The following is a 13872-nucleotide window of genomic DNA, read 5'->3' as shown; positions in this document are numbered from 1 at the left end:
TTTCTTTTGAAAAAACTCAATTTTCAAAAGCCACTTGTTTGATGAACAGTTTTGTTTGATCTACTGAATCACCTCCCCACTCTAGTTTTTTGGCTGTCTCCTTTGCCAGGTGATCAGCTGAATTCTGAAGAGAAGAAGAAACGAAAGCAGAGGCGAAACAGGACCACCTTCAACAGCAGCCAGCTTCAGGCCCTGGAGAGAGTCTTTGAGCGGACACATTACCCAGATGCTTTTGTACGAGAAGACCTTGCACGCAGGGTCAACCTCACTGAGGCTCGGGTCCAGGTAATGATTCCAGCACCCCAAAGAACAGACCAGATGACTTATTCTTTTCATTCCTTCTATCTTTTTTTTTAAAGAAAAAAACAAAAACAAAGAGGTAAACATATTATCCTTTCTTCCAGCCCCCTTTAGAAGTTTTTGTTTCAAAAATGAATCCATCTTTCTATTTCTGCTGTTTTAAAACGTATTTTGATTTCTCCATCCCTGTATTTTATTTCAGATACTAGGCATCAGAATGTATGTATGGAAACAAACAAACGAACGAACAAACAAACAAAGAACAATGTGTATAATATCAACTGCTGTATTGTGGATATAGAGGGTTGCTAGAGTTATCTGCTATAGGATGGGAGAAAAATGCTGTTCCTTTTTTTTTTTTTATCCCTGCATCCCCATGCAGTGGAATAGCTGTTTCAAAATTTAAGAATAGCATTTGGATCACATTTTTGGAACTCCAATAAATTAAATCCATTCAAATTCAGCTGATGTATGCTACAACCAAAAGTATTAACCATTTTAACAGGTTGTTACAACATGAATATTTGAATTTTAATACTTGAACATTTATAATAGTATCACAAATAAAAATAGCTTCACTAATTAGATTATTTTATACTAAAATGTTTCACTAATTTGATTTTTTAAGCTAAAATGTTTCATTAATTCGATTATTTTTAAGCTAAAATGCTTTAAGCTAAAATAAAATGTTAAATAATTGTTTTCTTTAATTACGAAGACCAATATTTCTTATTAGCTTGTCTTATTGTATACCAAGTTGTTGACTTAAATGTTTTATTCTGAGCTCCACATTTTGACAATTTTCAAGGAGCAAGGATGAAATACAGGTAGTCCTCAACTTACAACTGTTCATTTAGTGACCATTCATAGTTACAACAGTACTGAAAAAAGTGATTTATGACCATTTTTCAGACTTATGACTGTTGCAGTATCCCCATGGTCATATGATCAAAATTTAGTTGCTTCACAACTATATCCCAAGGTCATGTAATCAACTTTTGTGACCTTCTGAGAAATAAAATCAATGAGAATGCTAGATTCACTTAAGAAAAATGTCACTAACTTAACAATTGCAGTGATTCACTTAACAACTGTGGCAAGAAAGGTTGTAAAATGGGGTAAAAATTACTTAACATAATTTTGGGCTCAACTGTGATTGTAAGTCAAGGACTACCTGTAAGTGGGTAAGTATTTGATTAGGGCACCAGTTCTAGACAAATTAAAACTATTCCCTCACTACAGATCTTTATATATATTTTTATGTCATAAATTTACAACCCTAAGAGCTGGAAACCTCCCATTTTTAAATTTCTAAAACTGTATCCCCATCATTATATGAGCAAAAGTACTAGAAAACATTGTCTTAACTAACATTTTCTTCAAAAACTAGAAATGATTATGGGAGAGAGTATCATTACCTGTTCTTCCATAAATGTTCCATAACAGCATGCTCTTTTACTACAGACTCATTCAGGGGCTAATTCTAAAGGTGCCCTGCAGAATTCTGTAACTACTGCTCTACATCCCTTCTTTTCTAAGATAGTTACAGAGATGCCATGACAGTACAGTATAATGTAATACTGATGTTCCTGAGATGTAGCCTTTTCAACTTCCCAAAAACTTATGTGAGCCTCAGGCTTACACTACTTTAGGCAACATTAACAAAGGTAACAAATACATACAAATACAAATAACAGGCACTTTAGAAAAGTTATAGATAATTGCAACCTATATTCTGGAATGAAAACATTAATGATAGAAGATAAAAACAAGCTTCTTGTTCCTAGTTAGCAAATATAATGGCCAATATTTTCTCCAGTGTCTCCTTAATCTCACAAATGTACATGAAAAAGCCTGGACATTATGTTTGGGAGGATTAACTAGGATTTGGACTGTTGGCTGAACAAGACTTTATTTGCTCCTTCAACAGAAGAAGCTCCTCATTTAAAACAGTTCAGTGTGGGATTCTATGAATGAATGTTCTGGACATAATCATTGTAGGTTTCCTGTGATTTCAACAAGCCATGGTAAATAATTCCTGTAAAACTGAAAGAGTTATGTGTTTTGTTTGGGCTGGATTGTGCCCAAAGTGTTTTTCCCAAGGAACTAGCAATATCCATATTTTTGTAGATTATCTTTCTGTAGTTGACGTTAATCTATAAAATACCACAACAGGGAAAAATTATTAGATTCTAGAAGGAGTTACAAACTTTCTTTGCTCTAACAGTCTGAAGAAAGTTAGTGGGAATGAGATGTCAAAATTTATGTTTGTATTTCTAACTGAATTTACAACATAGGTACGTTCTAAGCCAAGAAAAAGGCTGCCCCAAAAAATCATTCAAAGCAGTGGACTTTACTGAAATTTTCAGAGGGATGCCCAATTTATTTTTACATTTAGAAACATATGCTCATTGCATTCACTAAAGTGATTGCTAGAAGACTCAACATTATTTTGAAGAGCAGGGATATGGATTGTGAATAGTTGCACATATGGTATTCACCCTGATCCACTTCTAGCATTTTGTTGATAATGATATCAGTCAAATAGATGAAACAGTTAGAGAGCATCTCTCAGCAGGGCAAACCTTTTCTCCTTACAGTTACTGCTGGTTGCCAAGTACAGTACCTGCCATTGACTAAATGCTGCCATTGACTAAACCAGCTCATAGCTTGCCTTTTATCCCATAGATTGATTTTTATTTTTATTTATTTATTTATTAAATGCATGTGCTGCCAATCTCACTATTCAAAGATTTTACTTTTTAAGAAATAGAAACAATAACTTCTTAATAGCTTATATACAGTAGCCTAATGTGATAGCTTCTTAAATGCAGTGGGAAAGGTGGTAACTAAGTATGAAATCATTTCCAAAACCTAGAAAAACTGTGAATATGAATAACCTCATTCCATTAGATTTGGTTATTTATCCAAAGGATTTTTGTCATATGAGGAACCAGGCAAGCCTAGAGGAATGTCAAGCAGAGGCTCACTATCAGTCCTTTTCGTCTTTCCTCTCTCCCTTTCCAATAGCATCTAGTCAAAGATTTAGGTCTGGCTCCTTGCTTGAATGAGTGGAAGAGTTTCCAAAATTTACTGGGAGTTAACTTCTGTAATAAACACAAGAGGTTTTCTTTGAAAAAAGGAATTCCAGCCAGAATCCAGTTGTGAATAATTCTACCACCAGAGTGCAGCATCCTGCTCACTACAACTGATGATAAAAACAAAGGAGGAGGAGGAGGAGGAGGAGGAAGATTTTGCAGCCCCCAAAACATCTCACTAGATCCCTTTGATTTTTTTCTAAGTAGGTCATTGAAAATTTTCCCAATAGCACTTTCCTTCTTTCACATTTGTTTAGCTTAAGAGTGAAAGTATTCTCCCCATCTCTGCTTTATAGATAAATGGGCCATATTTACTAAATAGTTTATATAGCTTAGTAGCTTATTCATTTTTATTTAATATTTATTGCATATTTATTAAAATGTAATGATTACATTTAGCCCTGTATGGAATAATAAGTTACTCATTTCTTAAAGATCATAATCTCAGGTGAGATAAGTTGAAACGGTGGTATAGTTGTTTCATCTTAACCTCTTGATCCAATAACTTACCAGTACTCTCTCTCCTTTTTTGATGGTGGAGTATATTCATTCCTTTACCTGAAAATGCCAGCCCTGCTCCTTTTTGTGAATAGAGTATTGAACTTATGTTCCCCAAATCCTACTTTAACATCCTCACTGAACCAAAAACATCCTCTTCTGGCCAACAAAAATACAGTCACTATGTGAATTGAAACTTTTTATGCTGTGCTGACTGAAGCAGCAAGGGATCTGTTTTGATTTTGATGTAGAATATTGAAATGCATATTTTCATACCACAGTATCTGATACCTGGTTCTGGTATGCTTCTCTTCCTAGGTGTGGTTTCAGAACAGGCGGGCAAAGTTTCGCAGGAATGAGCGAGCAATGCTGGCCAACAAAAATGCATCCCTCCTTAAGTCTTACTCAGGTGATGTAACTGCAGTGGAGCAACCAATTGTACCTCGCCCAGCACCAAGAGCCACTGACTATCTCTCCTGGGGAACTGCCTCTCCTTACAGGTGACTATATATCTTATACCCCTGTTGGTTGCCTCTGGTTCACTGCAGCCACCTATTATTCCTTCTAGGTGGGTGACAAAGCCTAAGAACTGTATGTACCATGAGGCATGTGTGTCCAAATAAGGATAATGTTCATATAAGAGGAAACCTAGGTAAGGACCATAGAATCTTATCTCAGTTATGACCTGAATGAGAACAATTTCCAGCACTCTCAGCAAACTAAAGTTCACAAGATTCTTTGGAAAAAAGCTGTGACTGGCAAGCTAGTTTCAAAGCAAAAACTTATAGATTATAGGCTAAATAGGCTACTTTGAGAATTTACACTCTTTCTGGCCAAGACACCAAGCATAAGTGGGAGTAGCTATAGAAAAGTAGAAAAAGGTTAGTGCTGAGAAAAATAAAGGGATTTAAAGGAGTTTGGCAGACTTTTCTGGAAAAACAAGGAAGATAAGAAAAGAAAGTGATTGAGTAATGGGACACACACTGGACTCACTTGAATTCCATTGTGACCCTTGTTCACTTGGTTTAAATAGCTAACAGAATATATATAGTCAGAACTAATGATTCTCTTTATAGAGCAAAACATTGTAGCAAGACCCCTCTCCCAAATGATACATAGATGATGGCTTGATTTGGTCTCAGTGCCTGATTTCATATTTAATTTTTTTGTATCTTTATTATTTTTTTATAAATAACTCAAGGTAGCAAATGTATTTTTTGTTATAAATTTTATTGGTTTTCTAATATTACAACTACATAATCAAAAAGCAATGTGGCGACTGAGTTACAATAATCCAATTACATACAAATGTGATTGGTACAAATCTCAACCTAATACAGTAAATATTTCCTCTCTTTTCCTCTTAATATACACTGTCTCATATTTGAATTAACACAATTTTTATTCTAATAATCATATAGAAGCAACTTTTTTGCATTTTTTCAATAGTTTTTAGTTTATATATATCTTATTTATATTAACACTCAATCTTTTTGACAATCAATAACCTAATGACTTTTTCCCAATTTTGATTTACCATTAACATTTAGATTTAATGTTTAATATTGTTCATTTCCAAATTATAAATGACCCCAATTCCCTTTATCACAATTCCTCACGAAATCTGATGTTCAGGATATACGTCTTATCTATATCTTATGCACAAATCAATATTCAAATTTAATTATCAATATTTGTACTTCTAAATTTTAAATGACTAGAATTTTCTTTATCTCAGTTCATATTCAAAGTATGCATCTTAGCTATTTGGGTCTATTCCATTTTAATTCTCATAAGTAGGCCTAATGACCCCAATTTCCTTTATCACAATTCCTCACAAAATCCGATGTTCAGGATACATGTCTTATCTATTTACGTTCTTGCCATTTACATCAACAAATTAATGATACAGTATATAATATTCTTATTTTCTAGTAATTTCCAAATATCTTAAATTAATAAACCAAATTTCTTTTATTTCAATGTTTAATACTTCCTCTCTTCTCCTCTTTGTATCTATTATCTTATATTTAAGCTAATGATTTTTATTCTTAATGCTACATAAAAACACATTTATTACATTCTTCAATTTTCTTTAGCTTATATATATCTAATCACCTTTACATGACCATTATTGACAAATCGGTATTCAAATTTAATTATCAATACTTATACTTCTAAATTTTAAATGGTTAAAATTTTCTTTATCTCAGTTCATAATCAAAGTACATATCTTGTCTACTTAAGTCTATTCCATTTTAATTCTCATAAGTAAACCGAAATCCCATTCTTGTTCAGTCTTATTCTAGCTTTTTTCTTTGCCAAATCACCAAATCAGCAGTGCCATTTGGCGGGGCCACGGGGGAAGGCTTTCTCTGTGATGGCGCCCAGTCTTGGAACCAGTTCCCCCCGGAGATTAGGACCGTTCCTACCCTGTTGGTTTTCCGCAAGCTACTTAAGACCTGGCTTTTCCGGCAGGCCTGGGGTTTATAAAATCTGACCCCTGGATGAATGTTATTGTATTGTTTGTTTTGTTAAGTTATATTGTGTTTTTATTGTTAGCCGCCCGGAGTCCTGTGGGAGTGGGGCGGTCTATAAATTTTAATAAATAAATAAATCTTCCATGTCCATGCTTTTGAGTCATCAAACAGGTCTCCTTGTATTGTTATATTTTTTATTTGATGTTGAAGATACCATCCAGTCACCATTTTTTTGAGAGGACTAGCCATTCTAGGAGGTCATTTCTTTGTTTTTCCATCTCGACGTGGTTGTCTTGATCTGTTTGTCTTCTTTTCAGTCTGTTCTTCTTCTTGAAACTCAGGTTCCTTCTGGTTTATATAGAAAATCTTTTCTTTTTCCCATATTATCTGTTTCTTTTCCTGATCTTTCTTTATCTGTGTATGTTGAGCAATTAAGTCTTCTGTCATAGTTTTTAATTGTTCCATCTTTTCTGCTGTGTTCTGTACAGGTAATTCTTTAGTTGTGATTAAAGTTTGAGTTTGCAAGTCCAGGCTGCCTTTTTATTTTTTTCTATAGCCTCTTATTTCTTCCCCAGCTATAATGAGAGTTTGGAGAAATTCTTTCAACATGTAAAGAATTTGCTCCTGATCCTCCTCCATCAGAAAAGTCTGTTCCTGATTTTCTTCCATGATAGTGTGCTAGACTAGAAGTTTTACAGTCAGGAATTTCAAAAAGAAAGTTTTTTTCCCAATGGTTTAGGAGCACAGCTGAGCTTCTAATGTTTCATGGTTGCAGGTGTCTTATCTATTTTCTGGGCTGTCAGCCAAGTCTCTTTTAGACAACAACAAATTGAAATATCAAGTTTAGCCACAAAATGTCACTCCTACCATTAGAAGCTGTCCTTTGAGCCCCAAAGTTACTTTAATCTTTTCAGTTTTGCTTTTGTTTTATAAAGAAAAACCCAGATCTTCAGTGAAAATAAAAATAAAGAATAGGAAGTTTTTAGTCCACAAATTTTAAGAAATAAAATTCCGATTGGGATCCAATTAAGTTTTTTTCAATGTTTTAAAACTCCCCTGAGTAGTCGGTCACTGCTTTTTCTAGAGGGAGGGCTGAAATCCCCCTTCCCTCTCCACAGAGGGGAAAGTACTTAAGCAACTTATGCAGGTACAAAAGATAATTAGGATTTAAGAGAGGTAGATCTCACCCAGTCTCTTCTGCGCTGCTTTAAAGTTGCTTGATGGAAAGTATGACCAGCTGTCTGCAGCCTAGTGACGAGCTATATTACTATGGTCGGTCTTTCGTTCGCCAGTTTGGAGGGTTGTTCCAGCTCTAGCGAGAGAGCTACTGCTCTCCCACGATCCAGCGAGGGTCCCTCCTTGCAGGTCACCCTACAGGGCTACTTTTGACCCTACAGCAATGCTGAGCTCATCTTCCAGGTGTCCATGGTGGCTGTGTGGCAAACCAGAAGCCCAAGGTAGCAAATGTATTTATTACTTCTTCTTCTTAGTGTTGTTTCCTCAAAACAAGAACTCTGAGATAGGTCAAGCTGAGAGAGAGTGACTGGCCCAAAGTCACCCAGCAAGATTTTCATGCTTAAAGCAGGACTAGAATTCACAATCTCGTTTCTAGCCTTGTACCTTTACCACTAGAACAATCTGACTCTCAGTTATGCTATTATGTTCAACTCTAAAACATAATTCAGAATCCACAGCAGCTGAATTCACACATCACACTTGGCTTAGCCATATTAAATGAATACAGAAAGAGACAGCCATGTGGGGCAAAACAGTCAGAAACTGAAATCTGCAATGTTTTTTCAAGCTAAGCATCCTCCTTAGATGCTGAGTAGTGGTGCCAGAAGTATGTTTTAAGGAGGAAGGGCCAGGACATCTGTTTAAAATTAACTAAATACATTTCCCTTGATTATTCTTCAACCTCTTCAGCAAAAGTAAAGTAAAAGTAAAGACTGGTATTGGGACACTCTTGAAGCCATGCATGGGCCTGCCTCAATATGCCTGTTTCTATCGCACACCAGTTTTCATATTTTACTAATTCTTCCTGACAATATCTTCCCCTTTTGGAAGTTGGTTGGCTGGTCAGTCTATAAAGCGCTGAGTGGCAGGGAATGAAAAGCAGTTCAGCCCTCCACAAACACAAGCTTACTCTTGTTGCTACATACAGCCTTGTTCACTTTATCTCCTTGTAAGGCATACCTGATCTATATCCTGAAGGTAGAAGGAAAAGGGTGTTGGGTAAAAACCATCCTGAGCCAAATGTTGCTCTCAGCCTCAGAAACAGGGGTGTACTTGTAATTCAGCTCTCATTTCTGTGGTAACTGCTGACAGTAGCTGTTTCTTTAGAATCTCTGTTGGATAGCTGCAGTGTCATCCTTTTTTCATCTGTGCAGATCCTTCCTAGTTCAGTCCAGACAAATAAGAATCAAACCCTGGACATGATGATACCGCATGCTATGCAGCCAACGTGGCCAAGTAGTGCTGGAACCCCTCAGGTCCATTTTACAGCAATGCTTCATGTGCAGACTGCTGTCCAATCTGAACCAAAGCAGTATATTCAAAGCCACAGACATTTATTCTTCACTTTTTCATTAATCTCTGAAAAATGGTTTGGTGCATCTTTGTCATTTTGACTCAACACTGATTCATCACATCTCATCTGGCAAGCTGCCCTTTTAATTTCTGACAAATTATGAGAAAGGTCATGTTTCCACAGTAATTGGCTCCTGTGCCCAAAGGAAGAACTGTTCCCAGGCCTAATCACTGTTGTTTTCTTCTCTTTACCGTTGGCAGCTCTTTTGCCCGCCACCCTCAAAGATCATCCTTTGAAAGTCTTTTTTTCAAAGGGGGGAAAAAAGAAGAAAAAAACCCCAAAGCAAACAGTATTTCACAAAACTCATGGGAAATGCTCTTGGCTATACTCTGTATAACAAAGTAAAACAAACAAAAACAAATATGGACCATATTTTTGCTTGGTATGTCATTTTTTTTAAAAAAAATATTTTGATTGCCAGTAAGCCTGAGAAAGGCAAGGCAGAACCCAAAGGCTGATTGATCTGGCAAACAGTAATTGGGTTTAAACCACTGGGAACATTTCCAGCACCAGATTCTTGGAAATGAATGGGTTTATTTGAGGAACTTGGTAAACCTAAGGGAGATTAATTCACTTCTCTTCAAAGAAATGGGTACTGAACCACTGGAACAAAATTGGTGCACAAGTCCTCAGAAGTGTTCATTACAGATACCACTGGTCAATGCCTGATTAAAATTAAGCTGTCAAACTCAAAACAGATTTCTAGGAACTCACAAATAGACAAGCCTACAGCACACCACCAATACATACAGAGTAGATACAGCAAGCAAAATGTATTGTGCTGAAAATAGTTGGAAATATTTCCCCCAAAAATAAAAAATTGCCCCAGAAAAAAAGAATCAGAATATTCTTTTGGCTACTTTTAATTTAGCTCTGTAGGTTTTTAAAGCATTGACCACTATTTTTACTATACTCATGTTAGTGAGACTTTTGTGAATCAAAAGGACCTATGAGTTCTACTTAGATCTTTTCTTCAGATACTTTTGCCTGATTGTGGATCCAGACTCTGGCATGGAGAGAGCCACAGGAATTCTGCATTCCTCATTGTAACAGGATTAGCAGCCCTATAAAAGTTTTGATTTATACTTTGTAGGATTGATTCCCAGATTCTTCTTCCAGTGATAAATCTGTAGATAAAAAATGTTATAAGACTTTGGAACCTGAAAGAAACCATAAAAGCTACAGGTATGAAAGAGACCCATGACTAGAAAGACCAAAGTGCTATCAGTTGACAGTTCCATTTATTTTGTGTCCTGGTTAAACATGTGCAATTTTGTTTATTCTCTGCATGATCCATTTATGTTCCTTTTTAATGCTACTTATGAAAAATCTGACATATGCACTGATGTACACATAAATCTGCTTTTAGAGGAGTATTAAACATTGAGATGCTTAGGAAGTGTGCCTATAGAAATGAATTCTCTGTAAATTAAAGTATATTTTAATCCCCTCGTTCAACATTGGAATATGCATTGTGACAATAGTTCCTATGATATTCTGATCTGGGATGTAGAAGTAGTTCTTCCACACTAAATGTGTATCTGGCTGCTAGAGAACCTTGACAAACTGAATTCACTTGTTTTAGGATTATATGGTTATTAATATCTTGTATGTGTACAATATGGTTAAAGGCTCTTCCTAAGTGTACTCGCAGTAGTATCTTCCCAACCTGGTGCTCTAAAGACAGCTTGGATTTGCAATTCCCAGAATTCCCAGCTGGCATGGCTGCAAGTCATGAGATTGGGGGTGTCTTCACCAAATTATCAATCACTTCCACAATTGAGATTCAGGTCTGGAATGGTTCCTATTCCACTTGTTCCTAATTCAGAGTAGAAAACGTAATATGAAGATCTGATATGTGAGAGGATATTTTGTTCCATTACAAGTGTTGTTGCTAGGTTGTAATTGTTTTAGGATCAGGACACAATTATTATGTACACAAGGAATGATAACTTATTTAAAACAAAAATGCAGTCAGTTGAAATCAGTTTGCTTTTCTTATTGCCCCACCCTTTTTTGAGCCATAGCCCTGGCACATCATTCCAAGATCAGTAGTACTCGTTAGAAATTCAGATTGGTTGAATACAGTTGCATAATATGGCTATAAATGTTTGGCTCCAAGCTTCTATCCTTCCATTTTTCTTAGTTACTTCATTTGCAGATGCCATGTAAAGCTTTAACTGCTAAAAATCAAACTGCAGTGCAAGACTTCAGTAAGCTAGCCAGTTGTTTTTCTAGATACTTGACATACCTCATGTAGGTCACCTGCATGCACGTGAATTGTAGAATCAAAAAATGATCTGGTGTTGTTTTTTTCCCCCTCCCCTCTTCTTTCTCTGCCTCCCAGTACTGCCATGGCTTCTTATTCTGCTTCCTGTACCAATGCCAACCCAGCTCAGGGCATGAATATGGCTAACAGCATTGCCAATCTGAGACTGAAGGCAAAGGAATATAGTTTACAGAGGAACCAGGTGCCAACCGTAAATTAGAGGGCAACAACCTGCAAGAACAGCCCAAATCTAGAAAGAGGCAACTGTCCTGCTTTGCCATTTGTTCAGACTTAGAAAGACCATCAACCTGAGCTAAAGTTTTGCATTGGAGATAAAAGCAGGATCCAAATGAATGGAAAACAGTTTCCAACATGATGCTACAAATACAAATAAAAATGCAAATACAAATAACCCCCACAAATATTGCAAAAGTGCCAAGAAATCTCTTCTGGGAGCTTCTTTGGTGAAGGACACAAGGCTTGAATTCATCCTAGGAATGACTGCAAATCCAAAGATCCTGCATTTGATTCTTCTGTGTCTCCCATTGGACTTCTGGGTTTGCCCCTCAACTCTTTTATTTGAAGTCTTCTAAAATAATCTGAAATCTTATGCCAAAGATCCTCATGGTCATTGATGCTCTGATCCATTCAAAGCACAAGGGATCCCAACTGATGTTGTGAACACCAGCATATGCCTGATGCCTTAGCATCTAAACTTTTATGTCTATTGACTAGAATCTCTCCTTCTGTTAGCTGTTTGAAGTCAATTTTGATTATAGATAAGTGTGTCTTACTGTTTATTCTGCCACAACCTCTTTGATATTGTTATGCTGGTTTCCAAAGAATCTCTAAATATAAAAATACATTATTTTGAACCAATTTCTGCCAATGTAGGAGTGTATAAATTTTCAAATCACATAGAACACATCATCCCGGTGAAAATGTATGAGAATGTATTTGAGATATTACTCTGTGGAATTGAAAAGCTGGTAGAAACCTACAAATCTTGGAAAAACCCAAAGAGCAGAATCCAGATACTATAAATGAAAGTTAATTTCCAATGGAAAAATCAGAGGCCTTAATCTAATACAGAAATAGGCATGTTTAAGCCTATTGTATTGGACTAAGTCTCCACATACTTTGTTTGCTACTTGTTTTGTTTCATGCCATACTCAACAGTATTGCCCGAAATCATTTGATTTATATATACTGTATATATTTATATATATAAGATATACATGCAAGCTTTGTGAGTTTTCCTTTTTTTATTAAACAAATAAAATGAACTGAAAGCATTCTGGTTGTAAGTGGATCCTGTAGAATTTCTAAAATAATCAATTTCTGTGTGAAAGACAACTCTCAGGAGTAAAGTATGATTCCCTCAGGCAGAAAGCAGAGATGACTTTTCAAAAGGTCACTGAATATGTAGATTTGCCCAGATGCATCATGGAATATGACAGCCTAATAGAGCTGGAAACAATGCATTGATCCGCAATATTTTTTCTGCCTAGTTATAAAATAGAGACAACATATAATGCTTTTCTACCAGTTCCAACTTTCTCTCTTTCCATGAGCTAGCTGATCTATGTCTTTTGCTTAAGAAGTATTGAAGAAGCTCCAGAATGATAAAAGAATTCAGAAAAGAAACACCCAGAGTTATTTGCTGAGATGGTGACTATCAAACAAACAAACAAACCTAGAATATTTTGATCATTGCATTTTTCTGTATGGTGAGATATATATATATATATATATATAGGGGGTCCCTTTCCTGCAACAGCAGATGAAGTACTCTTAGTGCCCAAGTGAGAAACCTGAATCAGTCCTCCTTGTCTTTCCAAATGATTGGACTTCATGGAACAGATTTATTTCCATATAGATATTGGTAATGAAGAATGTTGATCAGCATGAATAGGAAAGAAAGCCTTTGCCCAGCTGGGTCTGAACCTCAAGGAAAGTCTGCTGGAGTGTCTGAATGAGACACTTACCCCTTGCACTCCAAGAAAGGGTCAATGCTTCTTGTGTCATTTGGTCACCCATTCTAGTAGAGGTTTTAGCTACAAAAGATAAGTCTAACCTTCTGTTCAGATTTGAATCATTGTTTGGCTGGTGCCACTTGTGCTCAGTATAAACCAGCAATCTGGTACTTATTACCCAATAATTTAACATGCTACATAATACAGTGAAATGAAACTCTGAATTTCATTCTTTCATTGAAAAAAGGTGTAGAGGTAATTTAGATTTGAATTCACAGCATACTGTACCATTTTCAGAAGGGGGAATTTAATCCTGTAAAACTCACACCAAAAGACACAAACAAATTGAACTAATAAAAATTATAACTGAACTTGCTCAGATGCCAGTGGAATGTTATATGTTATTGTTGCTAATTATTGGGAAGGGATCAAAACTGAAAGGAGAAAGGATTAGTTTTTATAATCACAAAGCTCTCCAGCTAGATTGTTCATATTTACATTTGATTATCTCCCCCCCAATCCCAAAACCCAGCTTGCTTGCTCTTTTACCAGCTTGCTCTTTTACATTCCCCTGCCCCCTGTGGGCAGTTCAAATACTCAGTTTTGAAGTGATTGTTACATAGCGTTAGAAGTAAAGTCTTCATCCTGGTTCATCCAAGCC

The 13872-nt window shown here is 36.0% G+C and overlaps 1 protein-coding gene across 1 annotated transcript in view; it reads left to right on the top strand.

Moving 5' to 3' along the window:
* Positions 1 to 12530, top strand: part of SEBOX (SEBOX homeobox) — an 83649-nt gene extending 71119 nt beyond the window's left edge. The window contains exons 2-4 of the mRNA XM_039365567.1: positions 110 to 285; positions 4215 to 4396; positions 11314 to 12530. Of these exons, the coding sequence (XP_039221501.1) occupies positions 110 to 285; positions 4215 to 4396; positions 11314 to 11455 (500 nt within the window). The 3' untranslated portion in view covers positions 11456 to 12530. The remainder of the gene's footprint in view (positions 1 to 109; positions 286 to 4214; positions 4397 to 11313) is intronic.
* Positions 12531 to 13872: the final 1342 nt, after the last annotated feature.

This window comes from Crotalus tigris, unplaced genomic scaffold (genome assembly GCF_016545835.1).
Source record: "Crotalus tigris isolate CLP2741 ecotype Arizona unplaced genomic scaffold, ASM1654583v1 scf7180000020128.343356, whole genome shotgun sequence".
Classification (NCBI taxonomy): domain Eukaryota; kingdom Metazoa; phylum Chordata; class Lepidosauria; order Squamata; family Viperidae; genus Crotalus; species Crotalus tigris.
This window is presented reverse-complemented; position numbering and strand designations above follow the sequence as displayed.